Raw genomic sequence first — 22,517 nt, 5'->3', positions numbered from 1 at the left:
TGTATGTCTTCTTCAGAGAAGACATACAAATGGCTAACAGACACATGAAAAAATGTTCATCATCATTAGCCATCAGGGAAATCCAAATCAAAACCACACTGAGATACCACCTTACACCAGTTAGAATGGCAAAAATGGACAGGGAAAGAAACAACAAATGTTGGAGAGGTTGTGGAGAAAGGGGAACCCTCTTACACTGTTGGTGGGAATGCAAGTTGGTACAGCCACTTTGGAAAACAGTGTGGAGGTGCCTCAAAAAATTAAAAATAGAGCTACCCTATGACCCAGCAATTGCACTACTGGGTATTTACCCCAAACAAACAGATGTAGTGAAAAGAAGGGCCACATGCACCCCAATGTTCATAGCAGCAATGTCCGCAATAGCCAAACCGTGGAAAGAGCCGAGATGCCCTTCAACAGATGAATGGATAAAGAAGATGTGGTCCATATATACAATGGAATATTACACAGCCATCAGAAAAGATGAATACCCAACTTTTACATCAACATGGATGGGACTGGAGGAGATTATGCTAAGTGAAATAAGTCAAGCAGAGAAAGTCAATTATCATATGGTTTCACTTATTTGTGGAACATAAGGAATAACATGGAGGACATTAGGAGAAGGAAGGAACCATAACATCATGGTTCATCTCTCCCTCCAATTGGGCAGGGGGAATTGGAGGGAGAGATGAACCATGAGAGACTATGGACCTGAGAAACAAACAGGGCTTTAGAGGGGAGGGGGGAGGGGGGATTGGTTAGCCCGGTGATGGGTATTAAGGGGGGCATGTACTGCATGGAGCACTGGGTGTTATACGAAAACAATGGATCGTGGATCACTATATCAAAAACTAATGATGTATTGTATGGTGACTAACACAACATAATAAAATTTAAAAAAAAAAAAGAAAGAAACATTCAATTCTGCTTGAAAGTTACTGAATAGCATATAGTCTTTTGGGATTTGTTCTGCTCTCGATGAATCCTAAAGTGGAACCCGTAAATTATTCATGGTTTCAGTCATTTCTAGAGAAGAAATGTCACAAATACTCTAAAATTATTCTTTATTAATGAAATATGCAATTATCATTTATGGTATGCACCATACATTAATATGGTGTGTACATACTTACAACTGCCAATACAATACCAAAATATGTCAGAGTTCCTATGCAGTAGCACTGAGGAGAATCACTGAGCCTCTCCAAGGTAGGTGTTAGGTATCACAAAATACAATGAAATATTTAAGAAAAAAGTAAGTGTGGCTTGAAGTGTAACTCAGGATCAATGGGGTCTTCAGTAAGTTTTTCTTAAGGGTTTTTGTTTTGTTCGTTTTTAATTTTATGACTGGATAAAAGAAATAGGATATACCAATGGAGTTATGAATTAGTCAGTCTTGCTATTCCCAGAATAATTAATCATGTATTCTAGCTCTTAGTGTAAGTCTTAATCTATTAAGAGGGCCAGGTATTAACATAAGTGAGGTCACCCAGATATAAGACTACAGATAGTAGTGAATATGGTAGCAAACCAAAGAGTGATACTGCTCCAAAGAGGGTAATTGTTACCTTGCGTTAGGCTGTCATGGGGAAACATAGGCATAGTGTTGGATTGTTTTCTGATTAATAGAAGCCAGAGATGCAGGAGGAGGAGGCGAAGGGAAATTTTTTTTTTTGGAAACTGAATAACAAACTATTTAAACACTGTTCCCACCTGTGGACCACCAGTTTGTGACATCAACTTTATAAACTAAAGAATGCTTTATGTAGAAAATTCCCTGGAATGGCTATATATCAGAACTTGCTTCTGAATTTACCATTCTACTCCTTTCTCCCAACTTCATTCATTTTCACTTCCGCTAAGAACACTTTCTTATAGGACTGCCAATTGCCAAGAACTGGCATATTCTCAAGGCTTACGTTTTCATCTGTTTGCCAAATGGCTGTAATGCAATTCACAAAAGCCCTGTTTATTGAGTAATATTATTAATGGTTAGCATAATACTGTGAAATTGAAGACATTCTTTTTGGATTATGTCCAGATCTTTAAAAAGAACATTGGTTCCAATAGAAAATGGGTGGCTTATATTCAAACTTATTATTTTAAAAAGTAGAACAATGTGAAAAGAATTTGAATAAGTATATTTTCAAATTATTATAAGATACATTTTTCAGATATATAAGTCCCACATGTATTAAAATACTTTGAATAATAACAATAAGAGAATGTCATACTTATGAATGCTTTATAAAATCATTTCTCATTTTCAACACATTATTGAAAATATCATAGGACTGAGAAATCATTCAACAGTCTATTGACTTTTTCCCTTCAACTACACTTGCCAAACTTTGCTAAGTGAATGATATTTGTTGCTTTTTTATTTATGGCTAAATTCATTAATTATCAAAATATGTCAAGGAAGAAAATACAAAAAAGTCAACTTTTTACCTTTGTTTCTAAAAGACACTTAATGTCTAAATAAGAAGCATTAAAATGTATTCTCAACCTAAATTATAGTTAATTATTTTGCTAGTTCATAATCCAACAGTCACCACCTGAGACCAAGCCTGAAAATCCCAACTTGACTTCTGAAACCAATCATGAGCCTTGATTCATTTAATGGCTCTATTTTTAAGGGGAAGCATGAAATCATCCAAGAATCATAAAATATCAATCACTCAACTAGAGCAATTAGAGAGAGAGAAAGAGGGAAAAATGGGATGGGATATCAAAAGGAAAAGGGAGATGGGTGTAGGGTTTGAGGGGATGAGAACTAACTAGTCAAAACAAAGCAAGAGAAGCTCAGGAAACAATATATCATATGAAAGCATCACCCAGTCCTTAATTTGCATATACCGTATAGATTCAGATCAAGGTGCCTTACTAAATTCAGCCCAGAGTGTTTTTTAACTGAGTTCTTGGTGAGTTTGGGGAGGAGGGGTGAGGTTAATAAAAGATATTACTGATTGCAAGGAAAAGGGAAGTGTCTATTTTAAAGAATCAAAAGGAGAAGACACTAGGAAAAATAAAATAAAACGTCACTTTAAAATCAAGAACAAATCAAACTGGCAAAAACCTAAACACACAATTATGGCTGAATAAAGAGTGAATCAATCAAGTTCATCCAATTAATTTCCTTTCTGGGACAATATGATAAGCCACACAATCAAACATACTAAAATCAGTGCTTTTTAAAAAGATTTTTTTTCTCATGATACTTTAATCAGACCAAATTCAAAGCCTCTCGATGTTAGAAATCCAAAAAAATGTAAAAGATTCCTTCCTTCAAAGCAATTATCAACCAGTGATGAAGACTAAACGTATAAATTAAAAGATCAGCAATATAAAGCAATGATCTGGAGAATAAGTTCAAAGGAACATCTGAATTAGAACATAAAAGTTTTGGCTTAAGCACATAGAAAGAAAGACAGCTGTAACCAAATCAAAGACTGAGTTGAAACTGAGGGCCAGGACTACATCCTAAATGTGCTAGAGGAAGTCTGCATTGTAGATAATATTCTTGCTACTGAACTATATGCACTAATGTTGTCACTGGAAACAAATTAGATCAGATTAAGAATCTCAGAAGACAGAAATGGAGTTCCTAAAATCTTGACAGATGGTTTTTTAAAAACAAGATGTTCCATGATATCTTTAAAAAAAAGCAACAGAGAAAAGTGAAGTGACTAATTAAACACACATACAGGGCAAGGCTTAGGAGACAAGTCAAGTAGGAATCTATGAGACTGTGCTACATTGTGAGGTTAATAAAAGAAATCACTGATTGCAAGGAAAGAGAAATATGCATCTCAAAGAATCAAAAGAAGAAAACACCAGAAAAAATATAATAAATATCACTTTAAATTTAAAATCAAGAACCAATCAAGTTGGGAAAAAATTAAACACACAATTATGGCTGAATAAGAATGAATCAATCAAGTTCATCCAATTAATTAGTCCTTACACTGTAAAGAATTTTAAATATGTATATGACAAAATATGTCAATAATTTTCTTCATGGCTCTGATATGTTTCTTTATTTCTATTTGTATTTGTTTTGCTTATAAAGTCCCTAGCTTTAGATTTAGAAATTTTATTTTAATCCTTACTTTAATAGATTTACAATTATTTTTACATTTAAGTCTTTAAGTCACCTTCTTACTTCTATACATGCCATGAAGTAGGGCTTTAACTTTTTTTTTTCCAAATTGACATCAATTGCCTTAAATATCACTTACCAAAGACTCCATACTATTTATTTTTTATTACTGGTATGATTGTTACTGCTGCTGTACTTGCTTTCATATCAGCTGTTACCAATGTTGATGCTGGATATTTCTATCAATGAATACCTCTCAATTTCTTTTCCATTTACCCCTTTTTCTTAAAGATGTGGCTAAATCTCTACTTCAGCTATGAAACTTCCCCTGACCACCATAGACAAACAAAAGTAACATAATCTGAGTCATTTTACTATAGATTTTCAAATTAATTAAAATTATTGATATCAGCAATGAATTCAACTTAACTGCCACAAATTCATAAAGATCTCTCTGCATCAAAAGAGCAAAGACTCTTATGCTGCATAGACACCTTTGTATAAATACTCTTTAGATGCTGGATTCAGACCCTTATTTTTAGTGCCATTCTATCCAGACACCTTAAAAATTGTTTAATAAAACATTAAAATGCTGATGAAACAAAGACAAAAAAATAAAATAAAACCCCAAGTTTCAATCTTAGGTGTTATTTTTCTGATAGAGTTTATTTTTAAAAATGACATTTTCATCTTTTTGATGGCTTTTCTTTTTTCTACCCAAAATTTCCTGAAATAATTGACATTTCAGGCTCATATCTATTTATTTTTATTCATACCCAGAAGGTAGACCAAAATTAATTAAGTTTAAAAAATTTATATTCACCATTTCACCACCTCCCTCTCTCCTCCCCCACTTTTTTTTTTTTTTTTTTTTTAAGATTTTCATGCATCTAACAGAGAACTCACATGAAGTCCTTGGGTGAAGCTTTCCAGAAAGCAGAGGCATCGATAGGGCTGGCTTGTTGTGTCACATTTATCAGCATGACCATAGCACTGACATCTGTGAACAGGAACATCAGACAACTCCTAAGTAAACTCAACTATGAATATATTTAAGGGCCTGTGAATATATCCACTGGGTGGATCCAAAAAGGAAGTCAAGTATGCTAATCAACACAAAATTCAGTTTCTTGTTTATCATATAGATGTTCATGAAAGTTTTTAATTAATCCTAAAGTATTGGATAAAGTGTCATCAATATCCAAATCACATTGTTCTGAGAAGGTAATTTTCAAGCCTCCCTGGGAAAGGAGTCGAGGGTTGTTTCCACTTATATCAACTATGTGGCAAACTTGTCAGGAAAGGCATTTACTGAAACTGTTAGAGACACAATTAAAACTATAAAGTGTAAAATAAACTGCAGAATGAAGTTAACATATTTCAATTATTTGGGGGTTTTTTTCCCCAAAATTAGATGGTAAATATTTAATAGTATTATTATTTACATTACGCTATTACTAAACAAACAATACTTACTTGGTATTCTGGTCTGTTTTTAAAGATGTACTTTATTTACAGAGCATATCACTCTTCTAGCACAACTTGATTCTAAATATAATCTATATGTACCATTTCCATAACAGAGAATATCCCCAGCTAACCATGTTTTGATATTGTGTGAGCAGTGTTCTCAATTATAGTCAGATGTTTATAAATTATTTAGGGAATATTAGATTTTTCTTCCTAGGAAGACAAATATCCCCCATAAAATTGTGAATTGTGAACTCGGGGAGACCAAGCCCCATACTTACAAACTAGCTGGTAGTATAGTTGTAACTTGAAATCTAGCTCCTGCTCTCTGATTTCAAGAATATTTGAAAATTATATTCCAGAAAAAACCTAGCAAAACATTTGGTAAATTATTTCTACGCCCGATTCAGGGTATCATACCTTCTAAACCCAATTTTAACGTTTGAAAATTGATTCTGTAACAATGTGGTCTTACATACAGAAAAGAATTACATACAGATCTTTCCAAAAAATCTTAGAGTAAGAAACCATTTCAAAATGTGAAACTTAGAATCTGGCTTGCTCTAAATCTTAATGTATTTTTAAATAAGTATGGCAAAAATCTCGTTGAAAACAAAACTCATAGTGAAAAGGACACTGCAATCAAAGCTTGGTAATGAACATTACCTCCCAGTGATGGTGATTTCGTCGACTGCATAGTATCTGTGCCTGAGGCTAACAGGAGTCTCAGTTGTATAGTACTGTCCCTGAAAATGAAGTCTTATTTGTGTGGCTTTTACAAATTCTTGAAGAGATGGGGTGTTATAAAAGTCATTGTAGCCAGGCCGATGATTTGGTCCAGGTGTTAGGATGCTAAATGTGACGTTACCATGGGAATATGGAGTAAAACTGTTGATGAAAGAAATCTGAAGTCATGAAAAGCTATTCATATTTTTAACAAAGCAGAATCACAACTTTGAGACATTACTACCCAATATTAGTAACAGCTTAAATTCTCCATTCTGGGAAAACAAACATATCTCAGATATTTCATGTGCAAACAATATAATTGCATCATAGAAAAGTTTAGTAAAACATTTCCTTGAGGGCATACTAAAATTATATTAATATAGATAACTTGCTAAAACAATCTGAAAATCAGATTATAAAGCCCAAATGAGACTATAAACAAGAGATACTCTCAAATCTTTTATGAGAACTTTAAATGCAATTTTAAACTCAAGTTGTGGGGGAGTCTTAGAAGAATCTGCCTCAAGAAGGTTGGTGGTGGAGGGAAGTCTCTTCCAGCCTCATGAGTTAGTCTACATGTTGCTTATTATTAACCCATTAGTCTATTAAAATGAACTCCTTCAAATATAATTATTTGTTAAATATTCATACGTGGAAAGCTGAAGACAGTTGACAGAATCAGGATTTTCCAATTTTCCATTATTTTCCATTCCAAAAGCTCTGCAATTTCTAGCAAAAAATTGCCAGTCCTCCCAATCTAGGCTGTCCTCCTTCTTCCTTTGAATCCTTATTGCTGTTGGTTGTGGACTAAGGAATTGAATGATAATATAAAACACCTGAAAATGGATAAGTTAATCATTGTCTTTAAAGTTTGACCCATCAGTATAAATCAAACCAGGGACTTGTTAGTTTCAAATATAATAGCTTACTTCCTCATAATGATAATTATCAAATATTTATCAGACATCCAGAGACTTCATAGCCCTCTAGTAAAAGTAACACATTCTACAATTGCATATCCATCCCTTCTCAAGGATTTTATAAATTAAGTGCAAATTAATATTAAGTTTGATATAAAGACATGGAAAAAGAACCTTACTTCCATGACATAATTGTTATATATGTTCTTCTTAAGTAGTTAGAATAAGCACCTCAGTTTTTACTAATTTGTACTACTTAATAATAAAAAGAATTTTTGATATCTCATATGATTTCATACAAGTATCTAAAAAAATAGGCCCTTCATATTTTCTTTTAGATATTTTTATTTCATACATTATTATACACTACTTTAGTGAAGTAATGTTCAATCGCCTAATTCACCTTGTAGTAGATTGAATTTCATCCCCAAATATGTATGTTCAAGTACTAACTCCTGGTACCTGTGAATGTGACCTTTGGAAATAGGGTATTTGCAGATGTAATTGAGTTAAGGATCTGAATATGAAATCATCCTGGATGAAGGCTGGGCCCTACAACAGAATGAGGAAAAAGAACTGACACAGAGAAACAAGGAAGAAGGTCCCTGCAAATAGAAGCAGAGATGGGAGTTATGTAGCCATAAACCAAGGAACACCAGGAGCCACCAGAACCTGGAAGAAGCAAGGAAGGATTCTGCACTAGAGCCTCTGGAGGGAGAATAGCCTTGCCAATACTTTCATTTTGTACTTCTGATCTTCAGAACTGTGAGCGAATAAATTTCTGTTGTTTTAAGCCATTAAATTAGTGGTGATTGGTTGTGGCAGTTACAGGAAACTAAGATACCCCATTATTTCAAATTACCTGATACTGTCCATTTTCCAAATCTATTGAAATAGTCACTCCTTGATGAAGCTGGGTAATGTTGGTAAACACTTGTGAAACCCAGGAAGTACCAATATCATTATCATTGACAAAAGAAAGAGGATGGGCTTCAGGATTCAGCCGTAACACCCTATCAGTGGTGGTATCTTCTGCGTCATTAGGAATGCAGTACCGCTGTCCCAAAGGATGGACCCTAGGGTGGCTGCCAGGGCAGCGGCAATGTGACTGGATATGCAATCTGAACAGATCTCCAGAAAAAACTTCCAGAATCTCCCTGTTGGTGTAAGAAACAGACTATAAGGACAAATAGCTCAGCAGTAATAGAACTTACAAGGGTTGTTACAAATGAATATCACTATTTTAATGCTTTGGTGACTTTCCATTTAATTTTAATTATCTTCTAAACAGGACATAAAATCAAACTCATTCCTGGCCAAACAAACATACTCATAACATTGATATTAGAAACAGTAAGTTCTTAAGCGTTTATTTTTACATTGAGAAGCATGGGCAAGCCCTGGTCTGATTATTGAGACATTTGTTTAACTATCATAATGTTTTATTGTACCTATTTGTGATGAAAAAGAAAGGTAACATTCACTTAGGCTGTTAAATTGACTTACCCCAAAAGTGAACAATAATATACTGAAAATACTAAGGGTTATAGATAGTGTCTCCAATTCATCCATGGGAAAGAAATAAAAAACAAGTACCATTTTATCTGCTGTTTTTTTAAGTAAAGGGACTGAGGCCAAGACCATTTGTCAGTAGTTTCCTGGGACTCATCAGTACAGATCTGGGCCCCCTACAGTGCTTCAGTGGCTTCAGATCACCTGGCAGCTGCCAAGAGCCAAAGAATAATGCCAATTCCAGGCAGACATATTTAATTTTTCCATTAAGGGCAATATTCCTGGGGCGCCTGGGTGGCTCAGTTGTTAAGCGTCTGCCTTCAGCTCAGGTCATGATCCCAGGGTCCTGGGATCGAGCCCCGCATGGGGCTCCCTGCTTCGCAGGAAGCCTGCTTCTCCCTCTCCCCCTGCTTGTGTTCTCTCTCTCGCTGTCTTTCTCTCTCTGTCAAATAAATAAATAAAATATTTAAAAAAAAAAAAAGGGGGCAATACTCCTGTTCTAGGTCAGAATTAGTCATTCTATTTATAGGCATTCTTTGCCATAATACTTTTCCAGACATCTCAGGTAGGCCAACACCAGTAACCCAGGTCTAACTAGAGAGACCAGGCTTCTTCTCTCGGATTCCAGTGGGGCAGATGGGTCCGGCGGTTTTTCCCATTCACTAAATCACATGAAATCATTCCTTCTTCTTTAAATCTTTTTGATATTTTCCAACTGATACTGATGAGGAAAATCTGTGTCCTAGGATGGCCAACTGAGCCAGCAAGATAGTCCCAGTCTTTGCCCCAGGGCTCTTCCAGGTTCTTCTCCCTGCCCCGCTTCCCGCGCGCACCAATCCGGGTCCTTCTCCCTGCCCCATTTCGTGCATGTGCTTAGTGCCAAGTATGTGGAAGTAGAAGTGTATAAATTGCCCCCTTTGTTTGTGCTCAGGGCTCAGACCTTTGGAGACCACTCTCCTCTGAGCTCGCCAGTGTTAAATAAACCTCCTATCCTCCAAGATCTCTAGGCACCGCTTGGTTCTTCCATTGGGCGATCCAGTCCAGGTTCCGTAACAAAACCAGGTTTTGAATGGGACCAAAAGTGATATCTTGGCCCCCAGGAAAAACCTCATCAACCCCCCCCCCAAATTATTGCAACAGAATTTTAGACAGAGGTGATTTAAAGGATAGTGAGACTGCTGGCAGGGAATCTCCCTAACAATAGGTTTAGTAAATTAGTAATTACTAAATTACTTACATTACTTGAATTAATTAGTAAATTTAGTAATTACTAATTAGTAAAGTAATTAGTAAAGAAAGTTTATAATTCTAATGGACATACCGCTGACCACAGCAGCGCCTCAGGAGCAAGTCTCCTCAAATTGACAAGAGCTACTCCTGTCATTTGGAAATTCACCACACTAATCTGCATCTTCCTTTAAGAAATATGAATAAACATCATTCTTTCTGATCCTTAATAGAAGTAAACCACATCAACAAATCCATACAACAATATACTATTACACAATCAAATCATTACTTGGGAAAGAAACTTCAGAGGACATCTAAGCAGAATTTCACTTGAACTTTTCTGAAGAGAATGAAAATCTATGTGTCTTTAAGAAACCCTAGGAAAGATTCCCCACCTACTCTCAAGATGAGGAAATACTTGATTAACACTAGTCCAAGTCTATATAACTTTTGTTCACTGGAAACAGAAAAATATATAACAAAAATACTCATTCTTCTTGTCTCCAAGTCTAATAGCTCAGTCTCTTGAGACTTTCCCATGTATCAAAATAATCATTTTCATTGTTCTAAATTCTCAGTACTTATAAATTCAACAAAGCAATTTTAAAAGGCAGATAGAGCAGTTTCTTACATATCAGAAACTACTTCATATAGAACATTTAAAACAATGTACCCCAAATTCTATAATACAACTTGTTCAAAAATCTAGTTTCCTTAGAGAAAATCCTGTGTAAAGAATTTCATCAATTTCATATTATAAGGAATTACCCAACAGAGTAGCACTAGTGAATAACAACAATAGACTAAGCCAAAGCAAACACTGTAAACACTAATTGGGTGATATTTGTCAAATGCTGTAAAGATAAAATTATTTAATCTTTTGTAACTCTTACTTAAGCGAATTCAGGAATTATTCTTACACCTCTTGAGATCTACAACACCACATTCACTTACCTGTTTGTAAGTGCCACTTGGTATAATCGAAAATCTTGCATTCTTCCAACAAACTGCTCTAATCCTGCAGAGGACATATAATATACATGATATAAAAAGTCGCAGTTTTCCAAGCGGAGGCTGACAAACATTCAAGTGAAATTCCTTTAAAGCTATAAAATTTTCAATCATATTTATATCAGAGCCCTTTCGAACTCCTACAGACCAACATATGTTTTGCCTGTTCCACATAATAATTAATAATCATAGTTACCTCCACAGACATTGCAGAATTTAAGTCAAAGTGAGTATTTGCCCCACCTATTTACTGGCCTAATTTGTGGGTCAAATAAAAAGTTTGTTTAGTATTTCTTTTAATTGGGACATAGCTGACATACAATATTGCATTACTTTCAAGGGTACAACATCATAATTCGACAACTTTATATGTTATACAATGCTCACCGCAAGTGTAGCTCCCATCTGTCACCATAAAACGCATTACAATACCATTGATTCTATTCCCTATGCTGTACTTTTCATCCCTGTGACTTATTCATTCCATAACTCTCCAAATCAAATTTCTTTCTAGTTCATAAACCTATAAATCTATCATGTTATCAGCGCTAAATTTGATTGTCATCTACTTTCAACTGCAATTTCCAGAGCATTTGCATTGTCAAGGAAAGACTCCCCACCTGTTCTGTCATCCCCCATGTTCTGTCTCCAAGCTCCAGAGTATCACTTTGGGTCATCTCCAAACTTAGATTGATGCCTGGTCTAGAAAATCTCCAGTAAATGAGGATAAATTGAAAACCTCCTACTCATAAATTCTGAGTTATTCACATATATCAATGACATTCTACCTCAGTCTCAAATTCCATTATCTCCTGAGAATTCTTCAAAGACAAGCCAGATTCAAAGCCCACTTTTCACTGAATTAGGTGAACTTTCAAGGTGTAGGTAGATATCAACCTTAAACCACTTAATATTATTTTATTGATTCATTTAGCAAATATTTATTTAGGATTTAATAACAGATAAGCCCAAGAGAGTGGGAACAGAAAAACCTAAGGAAACTACTACCTCTAAGGGCTTTTTTCTTATGCTTATAATAATGAGAAAAACTTGATTAAAATGGCAAAATTCTAGCTAGAGTTTGGATCATGGAAACACAAAAGGGGATGTGATTGTACCTTATTGTACCAATTCAATAATTAAGTGGTTTTTAATTAAATTTAGAGCAATGGCCAACTTATCAAATGACCATTTCCTCAAATGTGTTTTTTTTTTAAGCTGTACTCCTCTTATTTTGTCTTGATGATAGAGTTTCAAAGAATATTTGACCTATCTTTGCTCCAGCTTCTTGGTGGTAACATGGAAGAAACTAGGGCAGAGTAAGGATATATCTGATGAATAAAAGATGCAGAGTAGAATTAGCACACTGAATAGTCTGAAATGTTGATCTCAGAAGCAAGAGGATGAATGAGCAAAGAGGGTGACACTTGGCATAAAGAGTATGTGTCTGTGTAAATGTGTGTGTGCATGTGTATATATATATATATATATATTTAAATTGAAGGATATTTAAGAAAATAACCAATAATATTTTATATATACTTTTTCATAAGTATAGATATTTTCAATCAATATACTTTAAGAAAAAATATATTTATGGGCTTTCCCTCTCCACCCCTCTATCTCAGGCTTTTGCGCACCCTACAACCTGAGGTCCACAGGAAAAAGGTGGACTATGCAGCCTCCTGCTCTGACTTTTCTGTAAGGAGAGTTGCCCTATCCTATCTGTCCAGAAACAGGCAGCTGAAACAAGTGCAAACTAATTATTTCTTAAAGCAGTATTATGAAGACAAAACAAAAAATACTAGAAAACTTTATAGAAATTTTTAAACCCCCAACACAGTTTACTTTAAAATGTATAATTAAAAGAAATAAGAAAATGTGATAAAATATCCATTGGTGGATTGGCCATTTAGAAAACTTGATAAATTGACCTGGATCCATGATCTAAAGCTACGCAAAAGGGAATGGCATAAGGAAGGATATGCCTTTCTTGGAGATAGGAGGAAAGATAGGAAGAACAGATATGAGTACAGTTAAGTCAATGTGTGCTGTGTGCTTTTGTCTGGGGAGTAGGGAAGACAAATAAAGGAAATTAGTCATGATATGAATTTTCTTTCTGATGTAAGAGGTAATGTTGTCTTCCTAAATGAGGGAAGCTAGATCTACCTCTTGTTTATTTCTTCACCTTCACCTCTTCATATCCAATCCACATCCTTTATAACCCATGCTCTATTTCTACACCCTGAATTTAAAATGGCCCATTGTTAAACATTTCATCTCAAATAACCCAGAAAATACAGATCATGAAAAATAAGAGATAATCATTTCTGATTTTGAAAGGCCTAATACAACTGAAAGCAAAAATGATGAATGCTTTGCTTTTGTCAAAGCCAGAATCATGGTTTTAAATTGTCAAGGTGGTTTTATTCTTTTATACATTAATTAATTCAACAAGTATTTATTGAGAACCTATTACGTGCTAGGCACTTTTTTAAAAAAATTTTTTTATTAACATATAATGTATTATTTGTTTCAGGGGTACAGGTCTGTGATTCATCAGTCTTACACAATTCACAGCACTCACCATAGCATATACCCTTCCAAATGTCCATCACCCAGCCACCCCATCCCACCCAACTCCCTCAACTCCAACAATAGTCAGTTTGTTTCCTGAGATTAAGAGTCTCTTATGGTTTGTCTCCCTCTCTGGTTTCATCTTGTTTAATTTTTCCCTCCCTTCCCCTATGATCCTCTGTCTTGATTCTCAAAATCCTCCTATAAGTGAGACCATATGATACTTATCTTTCTCTGATTGACTTATTTCGCTTAGCATAATACCCTCTAGTTGTTGCAAATGGCAAGATTTCATTATCTGATGGCTGCATAATACTCCATTATATATATAAATATATATATATCACATCTTCTTTATCCATTCATCTTTTGATGGACATCTAGGCTCTTTCCATAGTTTGGCTATTGTGGATATTGCTGCTATAAACACTGGGGTGCATGTGTCCCTTCCGATCACTATATTTGTATCTTTGGGGTAAATACTCAGTAGTACAATTGCTGGGTCGTAAGGTAGGTCTATTTTCAACTTTTTGAGGAACTTTCATACTGTTTTCCAGAATGGCTGCACCAGCTTGCATTCCCACCAACAGTGTAGGAGGGTTCCCCTTTCTCCGCATCCCTGCCAACATCTGTCGTTTCCTGACTTGTTAATTTTAGCCATTCTGACTGGTGTGAAGTGATATCTCATTGAGGTTTTGATTTGGATTCCCCTGATGCCGAGTAATGTTGAGTACTTTTTCATGTGTCTATTGGCCATTTGGATGTCTTCTTTGCAGAAATGTCTGTTCATGTCTTCTGTCCATTTCTTGATTGGATTATTTGTTCTTTGGGTATTGAGTTTGATAAGTTCTTTATAGATTTTGGATATGTCATTTGCAAATATCTTCTCCCATTCTGTCAGTTGTCTTTTGGTTTTGTTGACTGTTTCCTTTGCCATGCAAATCTTTTTATCTTGATGCAGTCCCAATAGTTCATTTTTGCCCTTGCTTCCCTTGCCTTTGGCACTGTGTCTAGGAAGAAGTTGCTGTGGCTGAGGTCGAAGAGGTTGCTGCCTGTGTTCTCAAGGATTCTGATGGATTCATGTCTCACATTTAGGTCTTTCATTCCTTTTGAGTCTATTTTTGTGTGTGGTGTAAGGAAATGGTCCAGTTTCATTCTTCTGCATATGGCTGTCCAATTTTCCCAACACCATTTGTTGAAGAGACTTTTTTCCATTGGACATTCTTTCCTGCTTTGTTGAAGATTAGTTGACTATAGAATTGAGGGTCCATTTCTGGGCTCGCTATTCTGTTCCACTGATCTATGTCTGTTTTTGTGCAAGTACCATACTGTCTTGATGATTACAGCTTTGTAATAGAGCTCGAAGTCTGGAATTGTGATGCCACCAGCTTTGCTTTGCTTTTTCAACATTCCTTTGGCTATTCAGGGCCTTTTCTGGTTCCATTCAAATTTTAGGATTATTTGTTCCATTTCTTTGAAAAAAGTGGATGGTATTTTGATGGGGATTGCATTGAATGTGTAGATTGCTCTAGGTAGCATTGACATTTTCACAGTATTTGTTCTTTCAATGAGCATGGAATGTTTTTCCATTTCTTTGTGTCTTCCTCAATTTCTTTCATGAGTATTTTATAGTTTTTCTGAATACAGATTCTTTGCCTCTTTGGTTAGATTTATTCCTAGGTATCTTATTGTTTTGGGTGCAATTGTAAATGGGATCGACTCCTTAATTTCTCTTTCTTCTGTCTTGTTGTTGGTGTATAGAAATACAACTGATTTCTGTGCATTGATTTTATATCCTGCCACTTTACTGAATTCCTGTATGAATTCTAGCAGTTCTGGGGTGGAATCTTTTGGGTTTTCCACATAAAGTATCACACCATCTGAAAAGAATGAGAGTTTGACTTCTTCTTTGACAATTCAGATGACTTTAACTTCTTTTTGTTGTCTGATTGCTGAGGCTAGGACTTCTAGTACTATGTTGAATAACAGTGGAGATAGTGGACATCCCTGCCGTGTTCCTGAGCTTAGGGGGAAAGCTCTCGGTTTTTCCCCATTGAGTATGATATTCACCATGGGTTTTTCATAGCTTTTATGATATTGAGGTATGTACCCTCTATCCCTACACTGTGAAGAGTTTTAATCAAGAAAGGATGCTGTACTTTGTCAAATGCTTTTTATGCAACTATTGAGAGGATCATATGGTTCTTGTTCTTTCTTTTATTAATGTATTGTATCACATTGATTGATTTGCAGATGTTTAACCAACCTTGCAGCCCAGGAATAAAATCCACTTGGTCATAGTGAATAATCCTTTTAATGTACTGTTGGATCCTATTGGTACCAGTTGAGAACTGATTTGTGATCCAGGATGTGATCTATTCTGGAGAATGTTCCATGGGCATTAGAGAAGAAGGTGTATTCTGTTGCTTTGGGATGGAATATTCTAAATATATCTGTGAAGTCCATCTGGTCCAGTGTGTCATTTAAAGCCTTTATTTCCTTGTTGATCTTTTGCTTAGATGATCTGTCCATTTCAGTGAGGGGGATGTTAAAGTCCCCTACTATTACTGTATTATTGTTGATGTGTTTCTTTGATTTTGTTATTAATTGGCTTATAGAATTGGCTGCTCCCATGTTAGGGGCATAGATATTTACAATTGTTAGATCTTCTTGTTGGATACACCCTTTAAGTAGGATATAGTGTCCTTCATCATCTCTTATTACAGTCTTTGGTTTAAAATCTAATTTGTCTGATGTAAGGATTGCCACCCCAGCTTTCTTTTGGTGTCCATTAGCATGGTGAATGGTTCCCCCCCCCCCTTTAAACCTGGAGGTGTCTTTGGGTCTAAAATGAATCTTTTGCAGACAGCATATCGATGGGTCTTGTTTTTTTATCCAATCTGATACCCTGTGTCTTTTAATTGGGGCATTTAGCCCATTTACATTCAGGGTAACTATTGAAAGATATGAATTTAGTGCCATTGTATTGCCTGTCAGGTGACTGTTACTGTATACTGTCTCTGTTCCTTTCTGGTCTATGTTACTTTAGCCTCTTTCTTTGGTTACTTTTCAGTATTTCTTGTAGGGCTGGTTTGGTGTTTGCAAATTCTTTTAGTTTTTGTTTGTCCTGGAAGCTTTTTATCTCTCCTTCTATTTTCAATGACAGCCTAGCTGGATATAGTATTCTTGGCTGTGTATTTTTCTCATTTAGTGCTCTGAATATATCATGCCAGGTCTCTGTGGATAAGTCTGCTGCCAATCTAATGTTTTTACCATTGTAGGTTACAGACCTCTTGTCCCTAGCTGCTTTCAGGATTTTCTCTTTGTCTCTGAGACTTGTGAGTTTTACTATTAGATGTCGGGGTATTGACATTAGATTGTCGGGGTATTTTAAGGGGGATTCTTTGTGCCTTCTGAATTTTGATGCCTGTTTCCTTCCCCAAATTAGGGAAGTTCTTTGCTATAATTTGCTCCAATATACCTTCTGCCCCTCTCTCTCTTTCTTTTTCTTCTGGGATCCCAATTATTCTAATGTTGTTTCACTTTATGGTATCACTTATCCCTCGAATTCTCCCCTTGTGATCCAGTAGTTGTTTATCTCTCTTTCTCTCAGCTTCTTTGTTCTCCATCATTTGGTCTTCCATATCACTAATTCTCTCTTCTGCCTCATTTATCCTACCAGTTAGAGCCTCCATTTTTTATTGCACCTCATTAATAGCCTTTTTGATTTCGACTTGGTTAGATTTTAGTTCTTTTATTTCTCCAGAAAGGGATTCTCTAGCATCTTCTATGCTTTTTTTAAGCCCAGCTAGTATCTTTCTAATCGTCATTCTGAACTCTAGTTCTGACATCTTACTAATGTCCATATTGATTAGGTCCCTGGCAGTCGGTACTGCTCCTTGTTCTTTTGTTTTGAGGTTTTTCTGTCTTGTCATTTTGTCCAGAGGAGAATAGATGAATGAGAGAACAAAATGCTAACAGGGTAACAATGACCCCAGAAAAATATACACTAAACAAATCAGAAGAGACCCGAAACCAGGGGGAAAAGAAAGGGAAATAAAAAAGAAAAAAGCAAAGAAAAGGAATATGATCAGGTTGGTGAATAGAACAGAGCCCCATACTAGATTTTTGGGTGTATTTTGGTCTGTTAGAAGAAATTGCCTCCCAAAATTTTAAAGAATGAAAAACTTATAGATATACAAAAATAAGGGTAAATACAATGAAGGGATGGAATATGACTGTGAAGATGAAAATTAAAAAAGATTTTAAAAAAGGAATTGATAAGAAGTTGGTTGAAAAAAGAATGAAAAAAAATTTTAAAAAAAGAAAGAGAGAGAAAAATGTGATCAGGCGGGAGACTAGGAAAATGTCATACACTAGATTTAGGGTATATTTTGGTCTGTTAGAAGAAAGTGTATCCCAAAATTTGAAAGAAAACAAAACATATATATACAAAAAATAAGGTTAAATACAATGAAGGGATAAAATATGACTGTAAAAATGAAAATTGAAAAAGATTTTTAAAAAGGATTGATAAGATGTTGGTTGAAAAGGGAAGAAGAAAAATTCAACTAAAAAAAAACAGAAAAAGAAAATTTAAAAAATTAATTTTGAAAGACTAAAGATCATGGGAAAAAGCCATGAATTCTATGTGTTGTATTCCCCTAGCTCTGGGGTTTTGCTGTTCTCATTGATTGGTAAACTTGGTCTTGGCTGGCTATTCTTGCTGATCTTCTGGGGGAGAGGTCTGTTGCAGTGATTCTCATATGTCCTTGCCAGAGGCAGAATTGCCCCGCCCCTGCCAGGGGCCAGGCTAAGTAATCTGCTCCGGTTTGCTCTCATAGCTTTTATTCCCTGAAATCTTTCTGTACAGCTTTGGAGGACGAGAATGAAAATGGCGGCCTCCCAATCTCTGGTCCCAGAGGAGCTGAGAGCTCTGGGCCCCACTCCTCAGTGAGCCCCCAGAGAAAAGCAGTCAATCACTCCACTCTCCCAGGTCTCCGGCTGCACTCCCTGCTCACCTGGCCTGTGATCGAGCATTTCTATCTTTTGCATATGACACTGTTTGGAGTCTCCATACCCAGTAGATTCCTGCAGTGAGCTCCCATGCCACTCCTCCAGGGGAAGAAGGGGAGTCTCCCTGGATCTGCTGCTTGTTGGGTCATAGTTTATGGCAACCCTGAGCGGAGAGCCCACTCCTTGGCTCCATCTTTGAAGCCAGCTTCCCCGCTCTAATACCTGGGAGCTCTGCTGCACTCAGGCACCCGTGGTCTTTCTGTGACCCCAAGGGTCCTGAGACCACACTGTCCCAGCGAGGGTTCCACCCCCTACTTAGCCAGTGCAGGGATGTCCTTCAGCAGAGCAGACTTCTAAAATTTCCAATTTTGTGCTCCATTGCTCTATCTATTGCCAGTAGCTGGCTGACGGAGGCTCCCTCCCACCATGGTCTATCTTCCTGTATATCTCCTCGGATTCACTTCGCACATCTTGCCTTCCAGAAAGTGGTCACTTTTCTGTTCATAGAATTGCTGCTATTCTTCTCTTTGATCTTCTGTTGAGTTTGTAGGTGTTCAGAATGGTTTGATAGCTATCTAGCTGAATTCCTGGGACCAGAGGAAATTTAGGTTCCTACTGCTCTGCCATCTTGCCAAAGCCCCTCTGTGCTAGGCACTTTCATGGATTCCAAGGATATATTGGTTTACAAAATAGGCACAAAACAAACAAAAAAACTTCTTTTTATGGAGTTTGCATTCAAGCAGCTAGATGAACATAGTAAATGAGCAATTTATATAATATCCTAGAACATGATAAATGCTATGATAAATTGGGAAAATTAGACCAGTTTGGAAAGCATAGACTGGATTTTTAATTTGGATGGTATGTTCAAGAGAGGCCTCATTGAGAATGTGGTATTGACAGGAGAATGGGAATGAATCATGCATATATGTAGGGGCAAAATATTCCAGACAGGAGTCAATGAGTGCACAGACCCCTAAGGCAATATGGTTGGCATGTGAGAAGAACTGCAAGGAGCTAGCTTCCTGGGGCAGAATAGAGGGGAGGCTATTGGAAGAGTAGGTCAGACAAGTAACTGGCTGGGGGTAATGGGATTCAAATCATTAAAAACCTTTCAAACCTATTGTAAAGACTTTGATTTTTATTCTGAATGAAATAGGAAGTCACTGGAGGGTTTAGAGTAGAGGAGTGACATGATCTCAGGTTTATTCAAAGTGTTAAGAATAGAAGTAGTGAGAAGTAGAAGTAGCGAGACCAGTTAAGCTATTACAGTAATACAACTGAAAGATGATGGTAGTCAGGCCAAGGTGTAGAAATGGAGGTGTACATTTCAATGCTGATAAATTAGAATTCACTTCCTATATTTTAATAATAGTTGAAGGGAAGCTCTGCTGCAGAGGGACAATGAAATATATTTTATCATCTATAAAATAAAGAGGCTGTGTTTTATGACCTTTAAAAACCATTTTAGTTTTAAGTTTTGGAGTCTGAACATAGAACAATTACATCCTCTACTGCAGAATTCATATTTGAAGAAATTTTCCCAACAAAAAAGTTAGAAAAAGTTCTCTAAAGACCTAGAGTTAATGTGAATCATCCATTCCATGTAAGAGAATTATGATTTTGATTTCTGGGGAAAATGTCACAAAATATTTCAAAGATACAGTCATAAAAAATAGATTTTACTCATTTCTTTGCTAGTTACCAATTCTTTAACAATAGATATTCATTGGAATAAGTATTTCATAAAAAGATTCTTCTTTAAAAAAATATTCATGTGGCAAAAATAGGTCTAAATAATATAAATAGATCAAGGAAATAGATATGGCTCATGCCAGAAATATCTCATACTTGTCTATTCAGAAAACAGATAATGACTGGAAAAAATTAGTTATATCCACATTACAACAGGTAGCACAGCAAAAATAGTTAAATGGGAAAACTGTGAGTAAATAATCTAATATATAAATCAGGGTAAACACAAGTTTTCAAAAAGCGTAAATAAATAAATGTCACACAAATGGGAAAGGAAGAAATAAAACTGCCTCTATTCATGAATAACATGAGTGTCTACTTAGGAAATCCCAGTGAATCTACATAAAAATTACAAGAAGTGATAAGAGAACTTAACAATTTTACATGATACAAGTTAAATATATAAAAATCAATTCAATTCTTATATATTAGTGATGAAACACTGAAAATAAGTTTTTTAAAGTACCATTTATTTTTTTATTTTTTTAAGATTTTATTTATTTATTTGAGAGAGAGAGAGAGAATGAGAGACAGAGAGCACGAGAGGGAAGAGGGCAGAAGGGGAAGCAGACCCCCCGCTGAGCAGGGAGCCCGATGTGGGACTCGATCCCGGGATTCCAGGATCATGACCTGAGCCGAAGGCAGTCACTTAACCAACTGAACCACCCAGGCGCCCAAAGTACCATTTATTTTAGCCACAAACATGAAATACTAGTTATAAATTAAAACATGGCAGTGTATATAGGAAAAAATGCAAGACAATGATGAAAGAAATCGCAGGATGTCATTAGGAATGACAGAATAAGAATAACTGACAATTCTCTCTGCCATAAAAGCAATGAAAACACTAGCAAAGAGTGCCAGATCGGGTGCCTGAGTGGCTCAGTTGGTTAAGCGACTGCCTTTGGCTCAGGGCATGATCCTGGAGTCCCAGGATCGAGTCCCGCATCAGGCTCCCTGCTCGGCAGGGAGTCTGCTTCTCCCTCTGACCCTCCTCCCTCTCATGCTCTCCGTCTCCCATTCTCTCTCTCTCAAATAAATAAATAAAATCTTTAAAAAAAAAAAAAAGACAATAAGAGTGCCAGATCAACTTCTCTGGAAATCTATAAATTAACCAAAGTTTTGTAACAATAGAGGGAGGATTTTTTTTTTTTGTCTGAATATCAGTAAGAATAGCATGTTTTTGTGGCATTTTAACTTCCTCTCTTCCCATCCTCCTCTCAGTGGTAACCTTGAAAATAAACATCCATAATAACAGTGAAAGGCAGCAGCCTGCAGCCACTGGAAAAATCAGAATGAGACTGGAGTTCTTACAAAACCCCAACCTCAGAAAACTGTCACTATTTAATCTTTCTAGCTATATCTTAGAAAACCCCATGAGCAAGACCTGAACAGACTCAGAGCTTATCCAGTGGAAAGTCTTTTCTCTAGGGATGTTTGTTGGGAACAATCAGTGGCAACTGCTTAACATTGCAGTTGCCTGAGGCAGTGATAATAGTTGGAGAAACAACAAACAAATCAAAAAAGTAAAATAGAAAAGTTGAAGTATGACATGTCCATGGGGGGCTTTACAAAGCTCTGAAATATTACTGGAAATCTAGAAGCCCATGCACATGCAAAGGGCTATGTGCATGGCCAAGAGTTCAGGTCTAATCTCTTGTCTCTGCTTGACCTTCCAGTTCTGCACAAGCAGGGAGTGGTGACTAAAGAAGACAGCTTACCCCCTTATATGTTGGAGGCACACTGCAACACAAATACAGAGCTTTTAGCAAAGACTGAAAAACTTATTCATTCTAGAAATTTAAGAAATTCTCTCTTCAATCCCTTAGTTGAGCACTAAGTTAATTGAACAGGGATTTCAGTGCCACATGTGACAATAATACAGACTTTATGTAATTCATTCAGGAAAGTCACTACACAAGCAAGAAGCAACAAACAGAAGCAACAACAAACCCCGGGAAAGGGAAGACTGATTTCCAGATCTGCTATATTACATTATTTAAAATGTCCAGTTTTTAACCAAAAAAAAAAAAAACTGACACATGCAAAAACAACAACAACAAAAAGAAACTATAGTTGATAGGCTGATACACAGTTGGTGGTGGGGGAAGCAGCCACAGAAACTTGGCCAGTTGTAAACCCATACAAGACTTTAAATCAACTAATTTAAATATGTTCAAAGAACGAAAGGA

General features: G+C 36.1%; 1 protein-coding gene across 1 annotated transcript in view; it reads right to left on the bottom strand.

Moving 5' to 3' along the window:
- The window catches only part of USH2A (usherin), a 710,400-nt gene that overhangs the window by 622,606 nt on the left and 65,277 nt on the right, over positions 1-22,517 (bottom strand). The window contains exons 4-8 of the mRNA XM_021698433.1: positions 10,921-10,984; positions 8,087-8,381; positions 6,956-7,140; positions 6,242-6,463; positions 5,012-5,105 (exon numbers count right to left, since the gene is read on the bottom strand). Of these exons, the coding sequence (XP_021554108.1) occupies positions 5,012-5,105; positions 6,242-6,463; positions 6,956-7,140; positions 8,087-8,381; positions 10,921-10,984 (860 nt within the window). The remainder of the gene's footprint in view (positions 1-5,011; positions 5,106-6,241; positions 6,464-6,955; positions 7,141-8,086; positions 8,382-10,920; positions 10,985-22,517) is intronic.

Source organism: Neomonachus schauinslandi, chromosome 6 (genome assembly GCF_002201575.2).
Source record: "Neomonachus schauinslandi chromosome 6, ASM220157v2, whole genome shotgun sequence".
Classification (NCBI taxonomy): domain Eukaryota; kingdom Metazoa; phylum Chordata; class Mammalia; order Carnivora; family Phocidae; genus Neomonachus; species Neomonachus schauinslandi.
The sequence above is the reverse complement of the archived record's forward strand: the minus strand, read 5'-3'. Positions and strand labels throughout refer to the sequence as shown.